Source organism: Silene latifolia, chromosome 4, assembly GCF_048544455.1.
Source record: "Silene latifolia isolate original U9 population chromosome 4, ASM4854445v1, whole genome shotgun sequence".
Classification (NCBI taxonomy): Eukaryota; Viridiplantae; Streptophyta; class Magnoliopsida; order Caryophyllales; family Caryophyllaceae; genus Silene; species Silene latifolia.
This window is the reverse complement of record NC_133529.1, coordinates 104,028,899-104,047,220: the sequence shown is the minus strand read 5'-3', so window position 1 is coordinate 104,047,220 and position 18,322 is coordinate 104,028,899. Positions and strand designations below refer to the sequence as shown.

Genomic DNA, 18,322 nt, shown 5'->3' with positions numbered 1-18,322 from the left:
TCAATACTCCCTCTATCTTGTGGACTCAAAGTAAAATTCCTCTTTGCCTTTCAAGTTGTCCTAAAACAGCAACTTGTAGGTGGAGTTAACAACAAAGCAACATACGCCTTTTGTAATTTATGTCCACTTGCATACTTTTACAATTGTTTGATGAAATTTTTTATTTCTTGTGCAGAAAGTACTTTTGAGAGTTTAAAGTGAAATGGAGGGAGTACTTTCTATTTACTTAGGTTTTTTTTCCTCATGAGTACTGAACATTTACCCTCATTGGCACGAAGGCACCTAACTTTTTTTTTGCCCCAATGGTATCAATTACTCCTTCCTATTCAAAGTAAACCTCCCCATTTCCTTTTTCGTTAAATTTGGGTTATCTTCCCTATTTCCCTTTTTGGGAAGTTTTGTTTGGTCCAAATTTAATTGTATGTGGGTTATTGTGTTTGTGTGGTCCATATTCACTCCCTTAATCCTTGTGCCCAAATGAATGAGGAGGTTTACTTGAAATAGGAGGGAGTATTTTATATTGACTTGTCGAGAAGTACCAAATGCCATCGTCAAAAAGAGTCTGAAAAACATGTTTAAGACCTTATTCGCTCCTTAATCCCTAAATTTTTACTAAACTAACATCTTCCTTACCTCTCCCAACCAATCCTAATCACTTCCCTTCCTTCCCACCTCAATCATCTCCTCTCTCATCTCCTCCTCCTCCATATTCATCTCCCCTAACCTACTTTAACCGCCTCCCTTCCTTCCGACCTCAACCATCTAATCTTTCATCGCCTCTTCTTCTACCATAGCCATCTCATATTCCAACTCCATCCTCTCTATTTTTCCTCCCTTCACCACCCTCTCACCCTCAATATGCTAAAAACGCCACAAGATTTCTTCCACCATAGACGCATACAACAAGGGAAGGAAAAATCAATCAAGCAAATACCCGGTTATAAAAATAGAGAATATGGAGAAGATGATTAGAGGTGGAAGTTAAGAAAGTGAAGAAGAGTAGCAAGAAGATGTTGCAGAACAATGATAGAGATTAATAAGTATAGTATGAATTGCAATGGTTAGTGGTGGATGGCAAGAAGATCTTACAGAGATTTTCGAGTTTTGTGGTGGCAATTGGAGTGGTGGATGGTGTTGGTGGGTGGAAAAGAGTGATTAAGGATGGTGGTTATGGAGGTTGTGGGAGGAGGGAGGTTGTTGGAGAAAAGATGACGAGGAGAGAGTTAGGTTAGTGATTAACAATTGTTGTTATAAGATTTTAATTGGAATTAGAAGTTCTAAAGCAAAACAATTTTATGTTTCCGGAATATTGACTTTTTTTTTGACGGAAATCGTCGGTCTGTGCTTGTTGACAAACGAAATATGAACTTTTGGTACCTTTGGGCAGAAAAATAGTTAGTGCACTTGTCCGCCGACGCAGTTAAATATTAGGTACTTCCTGACAGAAAACCCATGTATTTGCAAAAAACTCCAATGTTTTGGTAAGAATATGGAAGCATTGTTATGTTTTGCTGCTTGCTGGTTAAGATACTGCCTTAACTTGCTATTTTCAAATTTGATGATGTCAAAGGAAGAATATGGAAGCATTTCCTTTTTTGCTTCTAGGGAAATATGCAGTCAACGTTGCTGGATGGCACCCGAGTCTTGCCACTATAATCACTAGAGAGTAAAAGAAATATCTTATCTGTCTCTTATGTCATGTTTAAGAGCGATATTCAAGTTGCATTAGGTCCAAGTGGCTTAATTGACCTCTCAAGAAGATGTGGTTTTCGTTGAAGTATTGGTCTCGAGTTAGACTTTACTTTCCAAGACTGTTTTTTAGTAAAGAATTCATGTCTTGTACATATGGCAAAGCATGCTTACTGTCATTCATAATAGCAGGATATCTGTTTACTTATAAAAAAAGCAGAAAATCTGTATACACGTAATGGAGTCTGTTTTTGTAGCAGATGATGTTTCTTGAAAATATTCCCAATCTGCAAATTTTTAAAAAAGTGATACACAGATAAGATGCTAGTCATTCCTTTTCTATTTCATCTCTGCTTATGTCCATGACTCTCAAGTACAAGACATTTATTAAGGATAAAAATTCAACATGTTAGGCAGACATGCTTCTGTATATGTTAATGTCTGAGTTCAAATGTTTCTCGGTATTTGAGGACAGTGTGTCTCATTCCATGTTATCATTTGAGATGCAGTTCCGAAGAGTGGAAGGGTTATCTTCTCGTCAGTATACTGTGGCAATACGACTGAGTCCTGATCCTATTTTGTCAAGTGGAGTGTTCCTAAACCAGCAAAGTGCACGAACTTGCGGACAAAGCTCTGAGCTCATTCCTTCTACTGAGTTGGAGTTCGTTAAATGGGGTGAAGTTTTCTTCTTTAAAATAGATACCCCGGTATGTCAGAAATGGTTCCTTTATAGATAATTTATTTCTTCTGGTCACTTCTATCTGTTTTCCTTTCGGTTTCCTGATGCTGTGATATCCCCCTCCCCCCTCCTCTCTCGTGCTTAGTTATATCTGTCAATGTGCACTTGCATTCACGAGTTACTGTTTTGGCAAACCATGAGATGCAGGTGTCTTCATTTTCTATTTTTTTTTTCTTTTCAATTTCAAATGATTGTATGTTTAGTCTTCGTTATGCTCACTGAGATAACTATAGGGTATTGGGTTATATAAGGCTAAATGCAATCGGTCTCTTTCTATCCCACCATAGGTGCAACTGTGCAGGTTTTCTAAAAGATGCATTGGCCAGTAGTGGCGACTGGGGTAAACTTGATGCGTTGGGATGGATTTCTGGATAAGTTGTTCTTGCTGTTTAGCGTGTCTGCGTCCATCGTGTTGTGCTTTTTGAGTATGTTTATGCTATTGGAAAACTAAGCCATTTAGCTGGTGTACTACTGTGTATATGTTTGACACACATATGTGGCTTTATGACCAAGGTTAGTGGTTTGTAGTCAAGTAACAAGATTTAATACCATTGGAGGGGCATTCTCACTTCAAATTTGGTTAAATGTTAAAGGGGAAGGAAATAAATCCCTCCACTTCTCCCCCATTTTCTTCACCCAATCCCTTAGCCTAACTTGGAAGATGGCTCGATTTCTCATCCTCCCTATCCTCTCTCTCCAATTCCTTTTATGTGAACAAGTTCTCTGGAGCTGGTTTAGTGTGGATTCTTCTGTAGTATATAAGGTTGATATCTATGGAATATTTTGTTTGAAGTATCTACTTTGTGTGTTGTTTTAAAGAGTTTTTATTATCTGAGCAGGACAGCTACAAGGTTGAGTTCATTGTGACGGACATCGGAAAAGGTACGAATTTATTGAGAGTTTCAGAGTGCCAGAATTCTTTTGACAATGACTCATGCCTTAATGTGTTCTCCTATTATGATGCTTAACTAATTTTTGTAGTTTGTTTTTGGTCGGTGGAAGAGTTTGATTAAGATTTAGTTCCGCATTTATTGTTTATTGTGCACGTCCTTGTGGCTACTTAGGAAACCCTTTCAGTGAAGACTGTTATGGCTTATATTTGTGGTGCTCAATGAGGTGAACGTTTCAATATTTGGGGTGAGTTTAACTTAGAACTGTAGCAGTTCACCCCAAAGCCTTGAAACCATCAGCACGTCCTACTGCAAGGCCGTACAATATTCTTACCCAAGTTTGCCTTGTAGATTTATTATTTGCTTGTCCTGACAGGTGTTCCTGTTGGATTTTTCTCGGCCCCTTTGAAGGAAGTAGCAGTTTCAGAAAGCACATATCCCCAAAATGGACTGAAGTGGATCAATTTATCCCCTCCTGAATTAAAGGTGGTTTTCAATTTGGTTTATTTTCCTCACTTTTAGCAAAATTTATATCCTGATGTTTACTCAAGGTAGTGGAACCATAACCTTGTCAATACTTTCTGCATATATTTTCAAAGGAAAAGAGTCGTGAAGGACCAGGCGCAAGATTGAAGCTTTCTGTTCTTTTATCACCGAAGCTTGAAATTAACAGCAGCAAGCAACACTCAACTGGTGGTAAAAAACATGGGTTTATCCAGATTAGTCCTACTAGGGAAGGTCCTTGGACTGTAGTGAGGTTAAACTATGGTGCTCCTGCTGCTTGTTGGAGGTTGGGCAATGATGTTGTTGCTAGTGAAGTTATTGTCCAGGATGGCAACAGATATGTAAATATAAGGTCTTTAGTTTCCGTGCGTAATACTACCAATTTCACACTTGATGTATGCCTTAGAGCCAAGGTGCCTTCTGAATCAAAGAGGTTGTCAAACGACCTGTCATCTGAGAAATCTACTTTAGATCCTGAAATGATTGAAACTGTGGAATTTTTTGAAATTGAAAAATACGTGCCTGATGTTGGTTGGGTTTCCTGTTCGGGAAAGCCTAGCAATGAGCCATCAGCTGGTGGAGTTCATAGCAAGGTGAGTTGCATTACTGTTGTGTATGTTACCTACTGTGAGTAGTGAACTAAATGTCTATGTATTTATTGTTTCTTATCTTCGCACTGTGATTGTGAGCAATGCATTCTACCGTGCAAATATGGTTTGATTTAAGCAACAATGCAATAATAAGAACAATATACTCTTACTTCTAAAGACATTTGAGATTCGCTATCATAAGCAATGCAACGAAATCAGTAATGGAAGTAGGTGAAACAAAATCAAAGTCATCTTATGAAGATTTTTTTTTTGATAGGATAAAATTCTATTAATGAATTGGTAGAAAAACAAATTTTTTTTATTTTTATTGTATTCTTATAACGCCACCTCCCCTCCCCCCGGGGAAAAGGAGAAAGAAAGGGAAGCGTCTGATTAATCTACTATGTAGGAAATTTCTGGACTAGAGCCAACATCTACATGGGAATGGGCTGACGAGTGGCATATAGATGAGACAGTTGTGGGTAATGCTGGTGGATGGGCCTATGCTCCAGATCAGGAAAGCCTGAAGTGGCCCGAGTCTTATGACACCGAGAATTTTGTAAATTATGTGAGGCAACGCAAATGGATCCGAACCAGGAGACATGTCTCGAGTTCTGGGGAGCAAATCGTGTCTATTGGCCTATTGAAGCCTGGGGACTGTTCCCCTCTGCCTCTTTCTTGCTTGACACGAGCCGGACCTTTTGTTCTTCAACTACGGCCTTTAGATTTTGGAACTCAGGATGAATATGCATGGAGTAAAGTCGTGGATAGGTCTGTGGAATTGGGATCTGAAAAACCCCAGGAAGACTCTGACATCTGTGTATCTAATCTGGAGGAGTCTGAGAAAATTCTACATTGTGCACAGATCTGTGGAACCTCTTCTGGTGGGTCTCATGGAGTTTGGTTCTACTTGAGTATCCAAGCTTCAGAGATTGCAAAGGATATCCGTGCAGATCCCATCCAGGATTGGAGTATTGTGGTCAAGTCTCCATTATCCATTACCAACTATCTTCCATTAAGAGTTGAGTATTCAGTCCTTGAAATGCAGTCAAGTGGTCACTTCCTTGCTTGTTCTCGAGGGATCTTTAGTTCTGGGAAGACTGTCAATGTATATTCTGCTGATGTTACCAAGGCTTTATACCTATCTCTACTTCCACAGAAAGGATGGTTACCATTGCAGGTAAGATTCTGGAGGTACTTGCTTCTTTGTTTCTTGGGATGTTTTCAGTCTGGTTTCTAACTGCTCATGCTAGTGTTCTCTGTCATATTGTTTGTTTGATAGGAAGCTGTGCCTATATCTCATCCTAGAGGGCTCTCATCCAGAACACTAAATCTAAGGAGTTCAATTTCTGGAAGGTCGACTCACGTTGTTGATTACTTGCATTTTTGTCAATAGATATTCCCTCAGATTCGTTTCCGTATCATTTATTTTTCTGATGTGTTTTCTGCTGCAGGACTGTCCAAATTGTCCTGGAACAGAATAATGACAAAGATCAACAAACAATGCCCAAGACTGTTAGAATTTATGCTCCATATTGGTTTACTGTTGCGCGGTGCCCCCCTCTTACATTTAGGCTTGTCAATAAGGCTGAGAAAAAAGCAGTGAATATTTCTTCACATTTTAAGGCCACAAAAAGAAATACTGATATCAGTGAGGAAATTTCTGAGGATGAATTTCATGAAGGCTGCACTATTGCTTCATCTCTGAACTTCAAATTAGTGGGACTACAGGCGTCTACTGTCAATTCTGGAGAAGATACATTTGGGCCCACTGCAGATCTGTCTCCACTAGGTGACATGGTAAAATTGCCATTTTGCCAAATTGTGATATGCTGCAAGTCTCATGAAGCATAATTACTAATTAGAACCGTCCATTTGCTGTACAGGATGGATCAGTGAATTTGTCTGCTTATGATCCCACTGGAAACTGTATGAGACTTTTTGTCACCTCAAAACCGTGTCCCTATCAGTCCATTCCAACAAAGGTATTTCTTCAAAGCAAACATTGAGAAAGTCGCACTGACAGATGTGACAAGTTTTTGTTTTTTTGTTGTTTGTCAGGTCATCTCCATAAGACCATACATGACGTTCACAAACAGAACTGGTCAAGATATATACGTTAAGTTAAGCAGCCAAGATGAGCCTAAGGTTCTTCGGGCGTCAGACTCAAGAGTGTGCTTCTTGTACCGGGAAACTGATGATTCTAATAAACTTCAGGTACTTGAGACTTTCAGATCAGTTTGCTTTATATTGCTTTTATATATAGTTCACCCTTCTCCTTAAACCATGAGTATATCAATGTTTCTCTGTGCTTAGATTGGGTGCTGCCGTGCAGCGTAGTTTGGTCTTCTTTATTTGGTCTTCCTTGTCCTGTGGCATGATTTAGTCTGACCTTCATGTATACTACTTGGACCTTTTGGATCTAGGATTTTGAAGCCCGGATAAGACATTGTCGTTTTTTGCAATGCAAGCAACATGTGTAATTAAGAATCACTTGTCCGACAGCCAGACACCTTTAGTTTGTGAAAAATATCATGTTTTGGCCTGAAATCAGTTGAAGTGTTGTATCGTGTTGTGTTGATTGGGCTGACAACCTTAACAAGAGTTCCAGTTCGTCTTCTTAGTTAGCTCATTGTCAATGTTCCTACTTCCTAGGATCCCCACACATCGAATGAAGCACACACCTCTTATATACGTATCTTTTGAATATAATTATACATACATTAAGGTTGTGTGTTAGCACTGCCTCTTTGTGAGAAAAACACCACAATCATGTGAATGAATGGGTAAATGGTGGATGTAGAGTGTTTTTTTTACATCATCTTTATTACCCCAGAGCTCTAAAACTCCTGTCTAGGGCATTCAAAGGGGATGTATGATGTGCATGACCTTTTTTCTTTGTGGGTTTGTTGAAAACACAATGAATTTTATGGTTGATGTTCTGTCATTCTTTTAATGAAGTTATGAATTTTGTATTGTATGTTAGACAGCAACATTAATATTTGATAATTCTCTGAGCACTGTAGATTTGCTTAGAGGGTACAAAATGGTCGGTTCCTGTTGAGATTTTGAAAGAAGATACTTATTCACTGGTCTTGCGAAAGGAAAATGGTGAACGGGTATTCCTACGGACAGAAGTTCGTGGCTATGAAGAAGGATCACGTTTCATTGTTGTTTTCCGCCTTGGCTCAACAAAGGGTTCCATGAGGTGATTTCCTGGAATTTGAATGCATATGCGTATAAAAGAAAAGCCGGTTAAATGTTCATGTGCTTCGTATAGATCTTTGCGAGTAGATGTGAATGGGCTTGCAGTTATTGGTGTCCTACACTATCAAGTTCTTGCAAGCATTTCACTTCTGTGAAATTTGTTGTCCACTTAAATTATTCTCCAGTTGTTTTTCCCTTTTTCCCCTCTTACATTGACTTAAGAACCTGATTAAACAGGATCGAGAATAGGACTAGCAGCAAGACCATCAGCATTCGTCAATGCGGGTTTGCTGATGAATATTCAGTCTGTTTGACACCTCTTTCAACTGCCAACTTTTCCTGGGATGACCCGTATGGTCAGAAAAGCTTGGAAGTTTGTGTAACTAATGGCAGTATTGTGGGCACTGCAAAGCTCGAATTGGATAACAGTACATGTTTGATACAAGAGGTGGCAGGAGTGCAGTTTCAATTGATAGATGCAGGTACTGTCAAGGTTGCTCGCTTCATTGATGCACATCTGCTTAGGTTAAGTTCACAAGGAAACCTGGGAAGTTTTCAGCTGCAGAGAGAAGTACATAACCCCGTTTCTCCATTTGAACTTACTGTTGAATTTGGTGTGCTTGGTCTTTCTGTTGTTGACCATAGACCTCGAGAGATTTCATTTTTATACTTGGAGAGAGTATATATAGCATATTCTTCTGGCTATGATGGTGGAACTACAAGCAGGTGTGGCTGTCTATGCATATTCTTGTTCTGCTTTATGTCAATGTACTCATAATTCAGTTTAATTTACTCGTAACTCGTTATTTTAATCCACACTCAACAAATATGATGAGAATATTTAACTTCATAAGAAGCTGCTACTAATTACATTCATTCAAGAAATTGCGGATTGCTTATGCGGAAGCTCGTTGATAAACTGACTATTTACCATCATCCAATCAGGTTTAAGCTCATATTGGGCCATCTGCAGATTGATAACCAGCTTCCTCTCACAGTGATGCCTGTCCTATTAGCGCCTGAACAAAGTAATATACAAGTGCCGGTATTTAAAATGACGCTGACTATTCGAAATGAGAGCACTGATGGCATACAAGTCTATCCATATGTGTATATCAGGGTAATGTTGAAACACTGCTTGAACTGAATTTTATGTTTCCTGTGGATAATATAAAACCTCACACATATGACCATAATGCTGACATGACAGGTAACGGACAAGTGCTGGAGAATTAATATCCATGAGCCAATTGTTTGGGCTGTAATGGATCTCTATAATAACCTTCAGCTGGATCGCCTTCCTCAGAACACAAACATTACGCAAGTTGATCCAGAGATACGTATAGAGTAAGAATATCTTCACTGAGCATTATTTCTACATTTAGGAGATTAGTGGTTGCCACTTGCCAGTATTAGACAGAAGTGAGTGTCATTTCTTAATTTTTTACTTCAATTGTGTTGTCTCACAATGATCCCCCACTTATGACATTGGGTTGTTCCACTGATCCATTCCATTTTCATAAATTTTAATGGTGTAAAATTACCAAAGATTCCTAATGAACTTATTTATTTAAAACTTGTGCTATTACTAGGAACTGACTCAATCTGTGGGACCATTGAGGCACTGGGGTAATGTTTTTGTATTAGAACTGACTCAACCTCCCATAAGTGGGCCTACTGCTCACTAACCTTTCCGGCGTAATGGCTAAACCACCTTTTTGGTAACCCCAACCCCTCCTGCTGTCCCGCTGCTGAAATCCCTCCTAGCAATGACTATTCTGCCCTGGCTCCGTAGCCTACCTCTTTCCCAAAGCCTCAGCACCTCTCTCTCTCCGACGACATAGTTTGTTGCCGACACCAAAGTACTTCACCTGATTCGTTGATTATCAAAAGAGTTGGGAGGAAGGGGGGTTGTCGTCGTCGTTGATGGAGGTGACGACGATGATGTGGGTTGTGGAAGAGAGAAAGGAAGTGAAGGTGATGGTAGTGGCACTGAAAGCATTGTACGAAAATGCAATATCAGTCAATGACAATCGTGAAGTTGTTGTCTAGGGTGTCGTGGATATAACGTAATGGGTCCTAGTCGCGGCTGCATTTTAAAAATCAGTTACCAAATTTGTTGGTTCTTAATTTTTCTTAAGATATGTTTCCTTGTTTATTTAAAATTCATCATCTATGTTATCTCTCTTATGGCTTTACAATTAGAAGCTTTATGAATCTTTTTTTGAAGTAGAGGGTGGCAGTACTATAGATTATGTCAAATCTATCTAATGATATGTGAGCATTTTTGTACCTTGGTTAGAGGTGGTGTTGATTAGCTTTTTGTTGATATATTTTGTAATGTATCACTGTTTTTTGTCTGGTTGTCCTAAAACTCCTAATATTAGTGCCTAAAACCAATGGGAAATTCATTCTGAGACGGTCAGCAGGAGTGAATAGAGGGGGAAAAGTCAGATTGAACAACAGTTGGGCTCATGTGCTGATTGCTTTTTATTCATTGTATTTGCTAATTTTGTGCTCATTCGGTTTTCTAATGTATCCTCCTATGCATCTTTTTGCGAGTCGATGAGATCATCTACTTATGAGATTTACATATTATCCTTCGATTGCAGCCTTATAGATGTTTCAGAGATAAGATTGAAAGTCGCACTTGAAACAGCTCCAGCTCAGAGACCCCATGGAGTATTGGGTGTCTGGAGCCCCATATTGTCAGCTTTTGGAAGTGCTTTTAAAATTCAGGTGCGTGTTCTACCCAAGTTTTCTGTCATAATTTTACTTCATAATGTTTGTCCATTACCTTGTTTTTCAACTAGAACAAAGAGTAGATGCATTTTCTCACTGTTAAAGGATTATCTGTGGGCATGCTATTGTCTTTTCAGTTTGTAATAGTAATCCTCTATTGAATTATCCTCCATACCTTGATAATCTATTACTCTCCCAAGAATTCGTGTCTATTGTATAGTTTGAGAGTATAAGTGTATAACTATCTCTCTGTGTTTGAATATGGGGGTCACATTTAGGGTGTGTATTTGTAGATGGGCGTCATCCCCTTGACGTCCCTTTATTAATATCACAGTATATCTTATATGAAAAAAAATAAAAACAAAATCGAGAAATTGATGGGAATAGCCCGACCTTTAAGCCATCTTCCAAGAATGATCCCACCTTTCAATAATCCAAATTCCAAAAACAATCCCATCTATTAACCCCGTCTTCTTTAAACAAGCTCTTTTACCTATTATCTGATTAAAAGGTTACAAGTCTCTTACTTACTCCATTATCCTTTCTAAATTTTTTATTTTATTTTATTTCATCTCTGATCACTGATCCCCCCTCTCTTTGTCCCTAAAAAACTTGACATATTAACATCCAAACTCACACAAACTTCCAGAAAAATCAAGCGATCAAAAAACAATACACCCATTTCGTAAGCCACAAGCCCCTAATCAAAAAGTTTCAATCAAAAATCACAATCAAGAATAACAAGTTTGATTTCATCATATTTTTCCATTGTTACCAAGGTCCTGTGCACGCTACAATTGAAGTTCCACTTCATCTCTGTCTCTTTCAATTAAAAACAACTCTCCCTTGGATGTTTAGATGTTTAGATTTTATTATCACTACAATATATACATTGTTCATAGATTACTTGCATTAGTACGCAAGACAAATGAACATGTTAAAATACGTATATTCTCCCTTAGCTTGGAGTATTTGTTTATCATGTTCTATTTTAAAAGATTTAAGAAACAGAGAAATGGTTAGTAATGAAGTAAAGTAATTAAAACAACAATTTAAAGACACATTACGTACTTACAAGTCATTTTTATGGAGGGATTGTTTAAAGAAGATGGGGTTCAAAGACGGGATTATGTTTGGATTATTGAAAGGTGGGATTATTCTTGGAAGATGACTTAAAGGTGGGATTATTCCTGTCAATTTTTCCAAAAATTTTTTTTTTCAAATGGAATAGGTAGCTTCGCGAATAATAGGCAATCTTTCTGTACTGCCTGTGAATCTTATTCCTAGAGCGAACAGAGTCTGTAGAAGTTATCCGAGTTGCCATATAACTTATCAGTAATTTTATTATTTTCCTGTGGTAATTTTCTTTTAATGTGGTCGTGTACAACCTTATTTCTTTTTTCGATTAAATAAAAGTAACAATCTGTTAGAGAAAATGGATGCAACAAAGATGGCTGGCTTAAGCTTCCAGCATTGCGAAACCTCATGACAGATGCCACTTTATTTACTATTTGGTGCTGTCATTATGGAATTTTTATACATGTTTGATCTGTACTACTATAGAAGTACTGATTTGGTCAAGTTGCCAAGATGCTGTCTTACCCTTGTAAATATCTATGGTGCTAGATATATGATAGTGATTCAGTCGTAATTTGAACGCTTCTGGAACCTATATCAAATAATGATTGTTTTTTAATGGCTACTGACAAATTCTCCAGATTTTGTATGTAGATGTCTATTGATGCTTGACACTTCTAAAATTTTATTCACATTCTAACACTAACTGATTGACTTCGTGAATTGTGGCAGTGACTGTCTTACACTTGTCTTTTGCAGATCCACTTACGGAAAGTTATGCACAGAGATAGATTCATGCGCAAAAGCTCTGTGATTCCTGCCATTACCAATCGGATTTGGAGGGACTTAATACACAATCCCTTGCATCTGATTCTCTCGGTTGATGTTCTGGGCATGACGAGATCCACTCTAGCTTCACTTAGCAAAGGTTTCGCAGAACTGTCAACAGATGGACAATTTTTGAAACTGCGTTCAAAGCAGGTCCTCTATTAACATCTGCTTTTCCGATCTATGGCTTTCATATGAATACCATGAACTTAATTGGAATACTATCTCAGGTATGGTCGAGAAGAATTACAAACGTGGGCGATGGACTTATCCAAGGAACAGAAGCTCTTGCACAGGGTTTTGCCTTTGGTGTGTCCGGAGTTGTCAGGAAGCCTGTTGAGAGTGCTAGACAGAATGGTGTATTGGGGCTTGCTCATGGGCTTGGAAGAGCTTTTGTGGGATTCATTGTTCAACCCGTGAGTGGAGCATTAGATTTTCTCTCATTGACCGTTGACGGAATTGGTGCAAGTTGTGCCAGATGCTTTGAAGTTTTAAACAACAGAACTGCCCTCCAAAGAATTAGGAATCCTCGGGCTATACATTCAGATGGTGTTCTTAAAGAATATGATGAGAGACAAGCGGTTGGACAGGTATTTTTCTTGTCGCAAAATTTCACGTCTATTGGCTGTACGATGCTTCCAAATTTAGGCGTGCTTTTGAGATAACTTTCGGTTCATAAAAGTATGCTGAACAAGTTGGGTATGCTACAGCGGATGTGAAATGGTGTGATTAGGCATTAGCATTGTATTAAATCACGGTATCGGCCATATGCAATCACGGTAATGGTCGTGAATCACGGTTACAGACTACAAGTCTATAATGCTGTGGCGTGTCCAATGTCACTCTTTATTATCACGTTTTATTGTGGCTTGTTTTTATATCGATCTTATAAGCCGTATCGTAATAGCATCCGCTTTATTAGTCAAGTTTCTGTCAAATATTTGCTGTTGAGATCAAATGTCTGCCTCATTGTCCACATATCAGCTACTTTTGACAACCCTATATATTTCGGAAAATATCGGGTGCAGTTGTGTAGTTGATTAATTTTACTTTATGTATTTGTGTTGGGCCATGAAACATTGTCACATTCAAAAGATGAGTGTGGCGGAGATGCGGATGATGAGGTGGAAGTTGTGGCCATACAAGGAAAGATCGGGTAAGAAATGAGGTGATTAGGGAAAAGGTGAAAGTGGCGCCAATAGAGGACAAGATGCGACTAAGATGGTTTGGCCATGTGAGAAGGAGACCTATGGACGCACCAATTAGGCTCGAGACCTAGGGAAGAGAAAAGGTTGCTAGGGTAGAGGGAGACCAAAACAGACTTGGTTGAGACTTAAGTGTGATAGAACATGAACGAGATTTCTTGGGATTGAAAGGGTACGGTGACGGAGAGGGCACAATGGAGGAAAATGATACATGTGGATTTTTAGTACCTGCTCTTGTTTAAAATATAGTGTTTTTATTTTAATTTTTTTTAAAATTATTTGTTTTCTTTTCAGATTTATTAAACTATTTACCTGAAAATTTCTTATATAATAATACTTGGTATGCTTTTAAGGTTTTCCGTAAAATTATTTTTTCGTATTTGCTAAATCCCGCACACAATTTTACTTACTACTTCCCACACACTTTACCTCTATCATTGACGACAACGACCACCTTGCATCGTCGACCAAACACTACCGCGTTGTCAACCTCCATCACCAGCGACCGTACCTGACCCAATCCCTTGCACAATCCAATCCCCTTCTCCCTTCCTCAAAACACCCACGAACGGCGGTCGACTTCTGTCGTCATCATCCCTCCGCCGCCGACGTCCCCTTCTTCTATCTCCATCGGTCAGGGTGGTCCATCACAGGGTAGTTAATTGATTTCTTATTTTTAGTTTTTTTGATTTGTCCGTCAACTTCCGATGCCATACGTCCCTTTCCCCTCCCCCTGTCATTAGTCAGTGGTATCCCGTGGTGTGCTTGTGGTCTATCGGAGTACTTAATTTGGATTTCTTAGTTTTTGGTTTTTTGATTTGTCTCCCTCTTTTGTACGTAAGAAATGAGGGGTAAATTCGGAATACAACAACAACAACAACAACATCAGAGCCTTAATCCCAAAATGATTTGGGGTCGGCTGACATGAATCATCCTTTCGAACTGTCCATGGGTGAACGCACGCCTCAAAATGCGAATAAAAAGGGAAGATGAAAAACAAAAAGGGAGAACGAAAATGTAATGGAAAGTAAATTTGTGTTGGATATAGTAAATTTGTGTGCTGGATTTAGCAAGTACCTATTTTTTTTTTCGATTTTCAAAACATTGTTTTATTTTGTATTTTAGATTTAAATTCTAAGTTTTTATAAAAGAAAGTTGAGCTTCGATTTTCAAACCTATAAGTTTAACTTGACTTTTGTATTATGTTTCACTCCCCATTTGCTCCACTTTCCTTTTTCTATAATTTTCGCATTATGAGGTGTGTTCCAAATCATTTTGGGATTAAGGCTTTGTTGTTGTTGTTGTTGTTGTGGTCGTCGCCGTGGTGTTTATCTTATATTCAATGGATTCCATTAATTGCGTCTTCGCTTCAAACAAGCCTATCTTTTGTTTATAATTTTATATTATTTATATTTGGTGTGTAATAAGCAATTCCGTGAGCTTCCTTTTCTGTTTTGCTTCAGATGATACTTTGGCTTGCAGAAGCAAGTCATCATTTGGGATGCACTAAAATTTTCAAGGAACCCTCCAAGTTTGCTTGGTCTGACTATTATGAAGATCATTTCATGTTGCCTCAACAAAGAATTGTCATGATCACCAACAAAAGGGTTATGCTGCTTCAGGTTAATCATGGAAAAAAGTCTCTCCTTGTTCTCTATTCATAATTAATTTCTTATTGGTGTATTGCTTGTTTGGGTATAGTTCAAAGCTACAGATGATTTGGACAAAAAGCCAAGCAAGATTATGTGGGATATCTCCTGGGAAGAGTTGCTCGCGTTAGAGTTGGCAAAAGCTGGAAGACCTCAACCTTCACATTTGATTCTTCATCTTAAAAGTTTCGAAAGACCTGAGCCTTTCGTTCGGGTTATTAAGTGCAAGCCAGAGGAAGATTCTGAATCTGGAGAACCGCAAGCGGTCATAATCTGTTCAGCAGTGCGGAGGATGTGGAGAGCCTACCAATTTGATATGAAAAGTTTTACTTTAAAGGTGGGAGATAATAGATGGGTCATTAGTGGTTGCCATTTTGTCTTCCGGTCATTGATGGTTTTAAAGGATGATTCTTATTAGCAAACCCTAAATCATGTTGGGATTTTTTTTTTTTTTATTGGTTGTTATCCTGTCACACACTTGGTCCTAATAAGGTGGTGTTACTCAGGTACCTTCAAGCCAGAGACATGTGCATTTCTCTTGGAGTGAAGCCGATAGGAGAGAGATGCAAGCTCAAAATAAAGCACTCGTCATGTCAAGAAAAATATCTTCATCTAGTTCCTCATCAGATGAAAGGAGGTTTGTCGGGCACATAATCAATTTTACCAAGATTTGGAGCAGTGAGCTAGAATCTAGAAGCAGGTGTACATTGTGTAAAAAAAAGGTAAATATACTGGTATAGAGTTCCTCTCATTTTTCCTTCCGGAGCGGGTCTGTTGTCTCAAAAACAATTTTTTTAATCAGGCTTCAGAAGATGAGGGTATATGTAGCATCTGGAGACCAGTTTGTCCACCTGGGTAACTCTCTCTCTCTCTCTCTCTCTCTCTCTCTCTCTAGTTTTGGCTTGATGTTCAAGTCAATTACTTCTTTGATGGTAGTCGTGAACTTTAGTTCAAGATTTCAAGTATTCAACAGCTGAACATTATTGATTGGTCTAGGCCCAGTTTTGCTAAGACCTTTGAATTTGATTCTTGAGTGATACTCAGATACTATGGCCTTTTAAGGTCATTGTTGATAGCCTGCAAAGCCATCTGACTCCGACTTTCATCCATTTTGCACCCTCAGGCGAGATATATATGTTCCTTTAAAAAACTGCTCACTTTGAGAGGAGGGTAGGCAAACAGTTAACGGTATCTGACAAAGTATATGTATGTATATGAATTCTCCGTAATGCTTTTATTGTGGCTTTCATTGAGGCCGTGGCAGGAACTTCAGATGCATGCGAGCATATAAATACAATTAGAAAGAGTCAAAGAGGCTGTATATGTCATCAAGAAACATATCACAATTAATAATTGCTGTGCGTTTTCTAATTGCTTCTTCAAGCCAGATTGTGGATAATTTAAGGAATACCGAACCAGTGATCCCCTCTGTTTTCTAACTATTGGCTGTTGTCTATGTATTATTTTACAACTAAGTTTTTTCAGACAGTAATTTTGTTCAATGTTACTCATAGTCAGTTTGAATATCCAACCATGTGCATGCCTAACTGTAAGTTTTCTATTTTATGAAAAAATTCGTTTGTTAAGAGTCAAATAAAATGTCCAAGCATCATACCATGTACAAGTGTGCACTGCTGGGTTTGGGGTATGCAAGAATATATAAAACAAATTACATATGCTTATTGATGCTTGATTTCTTATGCTTTAGTAAAAGCCCAGCCTGAAACTTTAGCTTCTTGTTTCTATTCCATGGACCTTCTTATGTTATCTCATTTAGTTAGATTGGCTTTGATTTGAAGTTATGTTTGTTTTGTAGGTATGTGTCTGTTGGTGATATCGCACGTGTTGGTGCCCACCCTCCAAATGTTGCCGCTGTCTATCAATTCAACGAGGAAAAGTTTTCACTTCCAGTGGGATTTGATCTGGTAAGCGCTTATCCAATTTTCTAGTTAAACAACCCATGAACGCCTACACCGTGTCAAGTAGAAAACTTTATGGTAACCCCTTTAACCTGGGACAATTTTGACATGTTCACCTTGAACGATTGTCGCCTATGTTATTCCGATTCTTCATTTCTGGTGTTGTACACTTGTCCAGAGGACATTCACGGATATGGTTATGGAGTCCGTATCCGACCCTTTCCAATCTGACACTTCTCGCGACAGCAACAGTGCCTTAATCCCAAATGATTTGGGGTCTACTGACATGTATCATCGTTTGAAACCGTTGACGGTTGCACCAACATAGATAGAAATAAGGCTCACATAACAGAGTAATAGTTTTTTTTTTTCCTCTTTTTCAGCCTTAAATATGTCAAACTTACCGTTAAAATAATTTCCAAATACATGATGTGTTCATATCCTCTCTTCGGACAATCGTCTCGTCTTGGAAATTCTGCCATGACAGGTTCGACACTTATATTCGCTCCCATACCCGAGACTTTGGAGGCTTTATCTGCTACTCCACCAGACCTTATAATTTGTATCTTCACCAAACCTCGCACACTTTGAATTCATCTATAAAGTCTCTGTTTTAGATTTATTTTTTTCACTTTTGGCGTAATATTTGCTTATTTTGGGGCTGGTACAGGTTTGGAGAAATTGTGCAGATGATTATGTCACTCCGGTGTCAATATGGCTACCACGTGCTCCTGAGGGATTTGTGCCATTGGGATGTGTAGCAGTGGCAGGCTTCGATGAGCCAGAAGGCAGCGTAAGCCACTGTGTAGCAGAATCGGTGGCCGAGGAGACGGAATTTGAGGGACAAAAAATATGGTCAACACTAGATTCGTATCCATGGTCATGTCATATCTATCAAGTGCAAAGCGATGCTCTTCATTTTGTAGCTTTAAGACAGCCCCTTGAAGAGACTGGATGGAAGCCGAAAAAGGTGCGCGAGAGCATGGATTCTTCTTCTCCATCAGATTCTCGCTAATAATGCTCTACAAGTACTTGTTCATCTGCTCTTTTCCTTTCCGTGCCATTATATATGTTGCGAAATGTACATACATTTGAGCAGACTTCTCTCTGTAAATTGTCCTCGTTGAGTTTTGGTAAGCTTCATATTAATACCATCAGAGTGAAACATGGAAGATATTGTTGGAACTTCGCTGCTGTAAACGGCCACATATGTCACAGCAGACATTGTTGCCCAAAACTAATAAAGGTTTGCTTGATTTATCCGACTGACACATTTTGGTGCA

The 18,322-nt window shown here is 38.7% G+C and overlaps 1 protein-coding gene across 2 annotated transcripts in view; it reads left to right on the top strand.

Annotated features, from left to right (window-relative positions):
• The window catches only part of LOC141653693 (uncharacterized), a 52,352-nt gene extending 34,030 nt beyond the window's left edge, over window positions 1-18,322 (top strand). For both annotated transcript variants that reach the window (XM_074461534.1, XM_074461533.1), the window contains exons 43-64: window positions 2,199-2,396; window positions 3,268-3,310; window positions 3,695-3,804; window positions 3,918-4,415; window positions 4,822-5,592; window positions 5,695-5,768; window positions 5,867-6,212; window positions 6,299-6,397; window positions 6,474-6,629; window positions 7,439-7,620; window positions 7,857-8,345; window positions 8,565-8,739; window positions 8,830-8,966; window positions 10,232-10,358; window positions 12,198-12,419; window positions 12,497-12,856; window positions 14,935-15,093; window positions 15,173-15,457; window positions 15,627-15,842; window positions 15,923-15,975; window positions 16,937-17,045; window positions 17,710-18,322. In XM_074461534.1, coding sequence (XP_074317635.1) covers window positions 2,199-2,396; window positions 3,268-3,310; window positions 3,695-3,804; window positions 3,918-4,415; window positions 4,822-5,592; window positions 5,695-5,768; window positions 5,867-6,212; window positions 6,299-6,397; window positions 6,474-6,629; window positions 7,439-7,620; window positions 7,857-8,345; window positions 8,565-8,739; window positions 8,830-8,966; window positions 10,232-10,358; window positions 12,198-12,419; window positions 12,497-12,856; window positions 14,935-15,093; window positions 15,173-15,457; window positions 15,627-15,842; window positions 15,923-15,975; window positions 16,937-17,045; window positions 17,710-18,054 — 5,154 coding nt within the window. In that variant the 3' untranslated portion in view covers window positions 18,055-18,322. The remainder of the gene's footprint in view (window positions 1-2,198; window positions 2,397-3,267; window positions 3,311-3,694; window positions 3,805-3,917; window positions 4,416-4,821; window positions 5,593-5,694; window positions 5,769-5,866; window positions 6,213-6,298; window positions 6,398-6,473; window positions 6,630-7,438; window positions 7,621-7,856; window positions 8,346-8,564; window positions 8,740-8,829; window positions 8,967-10,231; window positions 10,359-12,197; window positions 12,420-12,496; window positions 12,857-14,934; window positions 15,094-15,172; window positions 15,458-15,626; window positions 15,843-15,922; window positions 15,976-16,936; window positions 17,046-17,709) is intronic.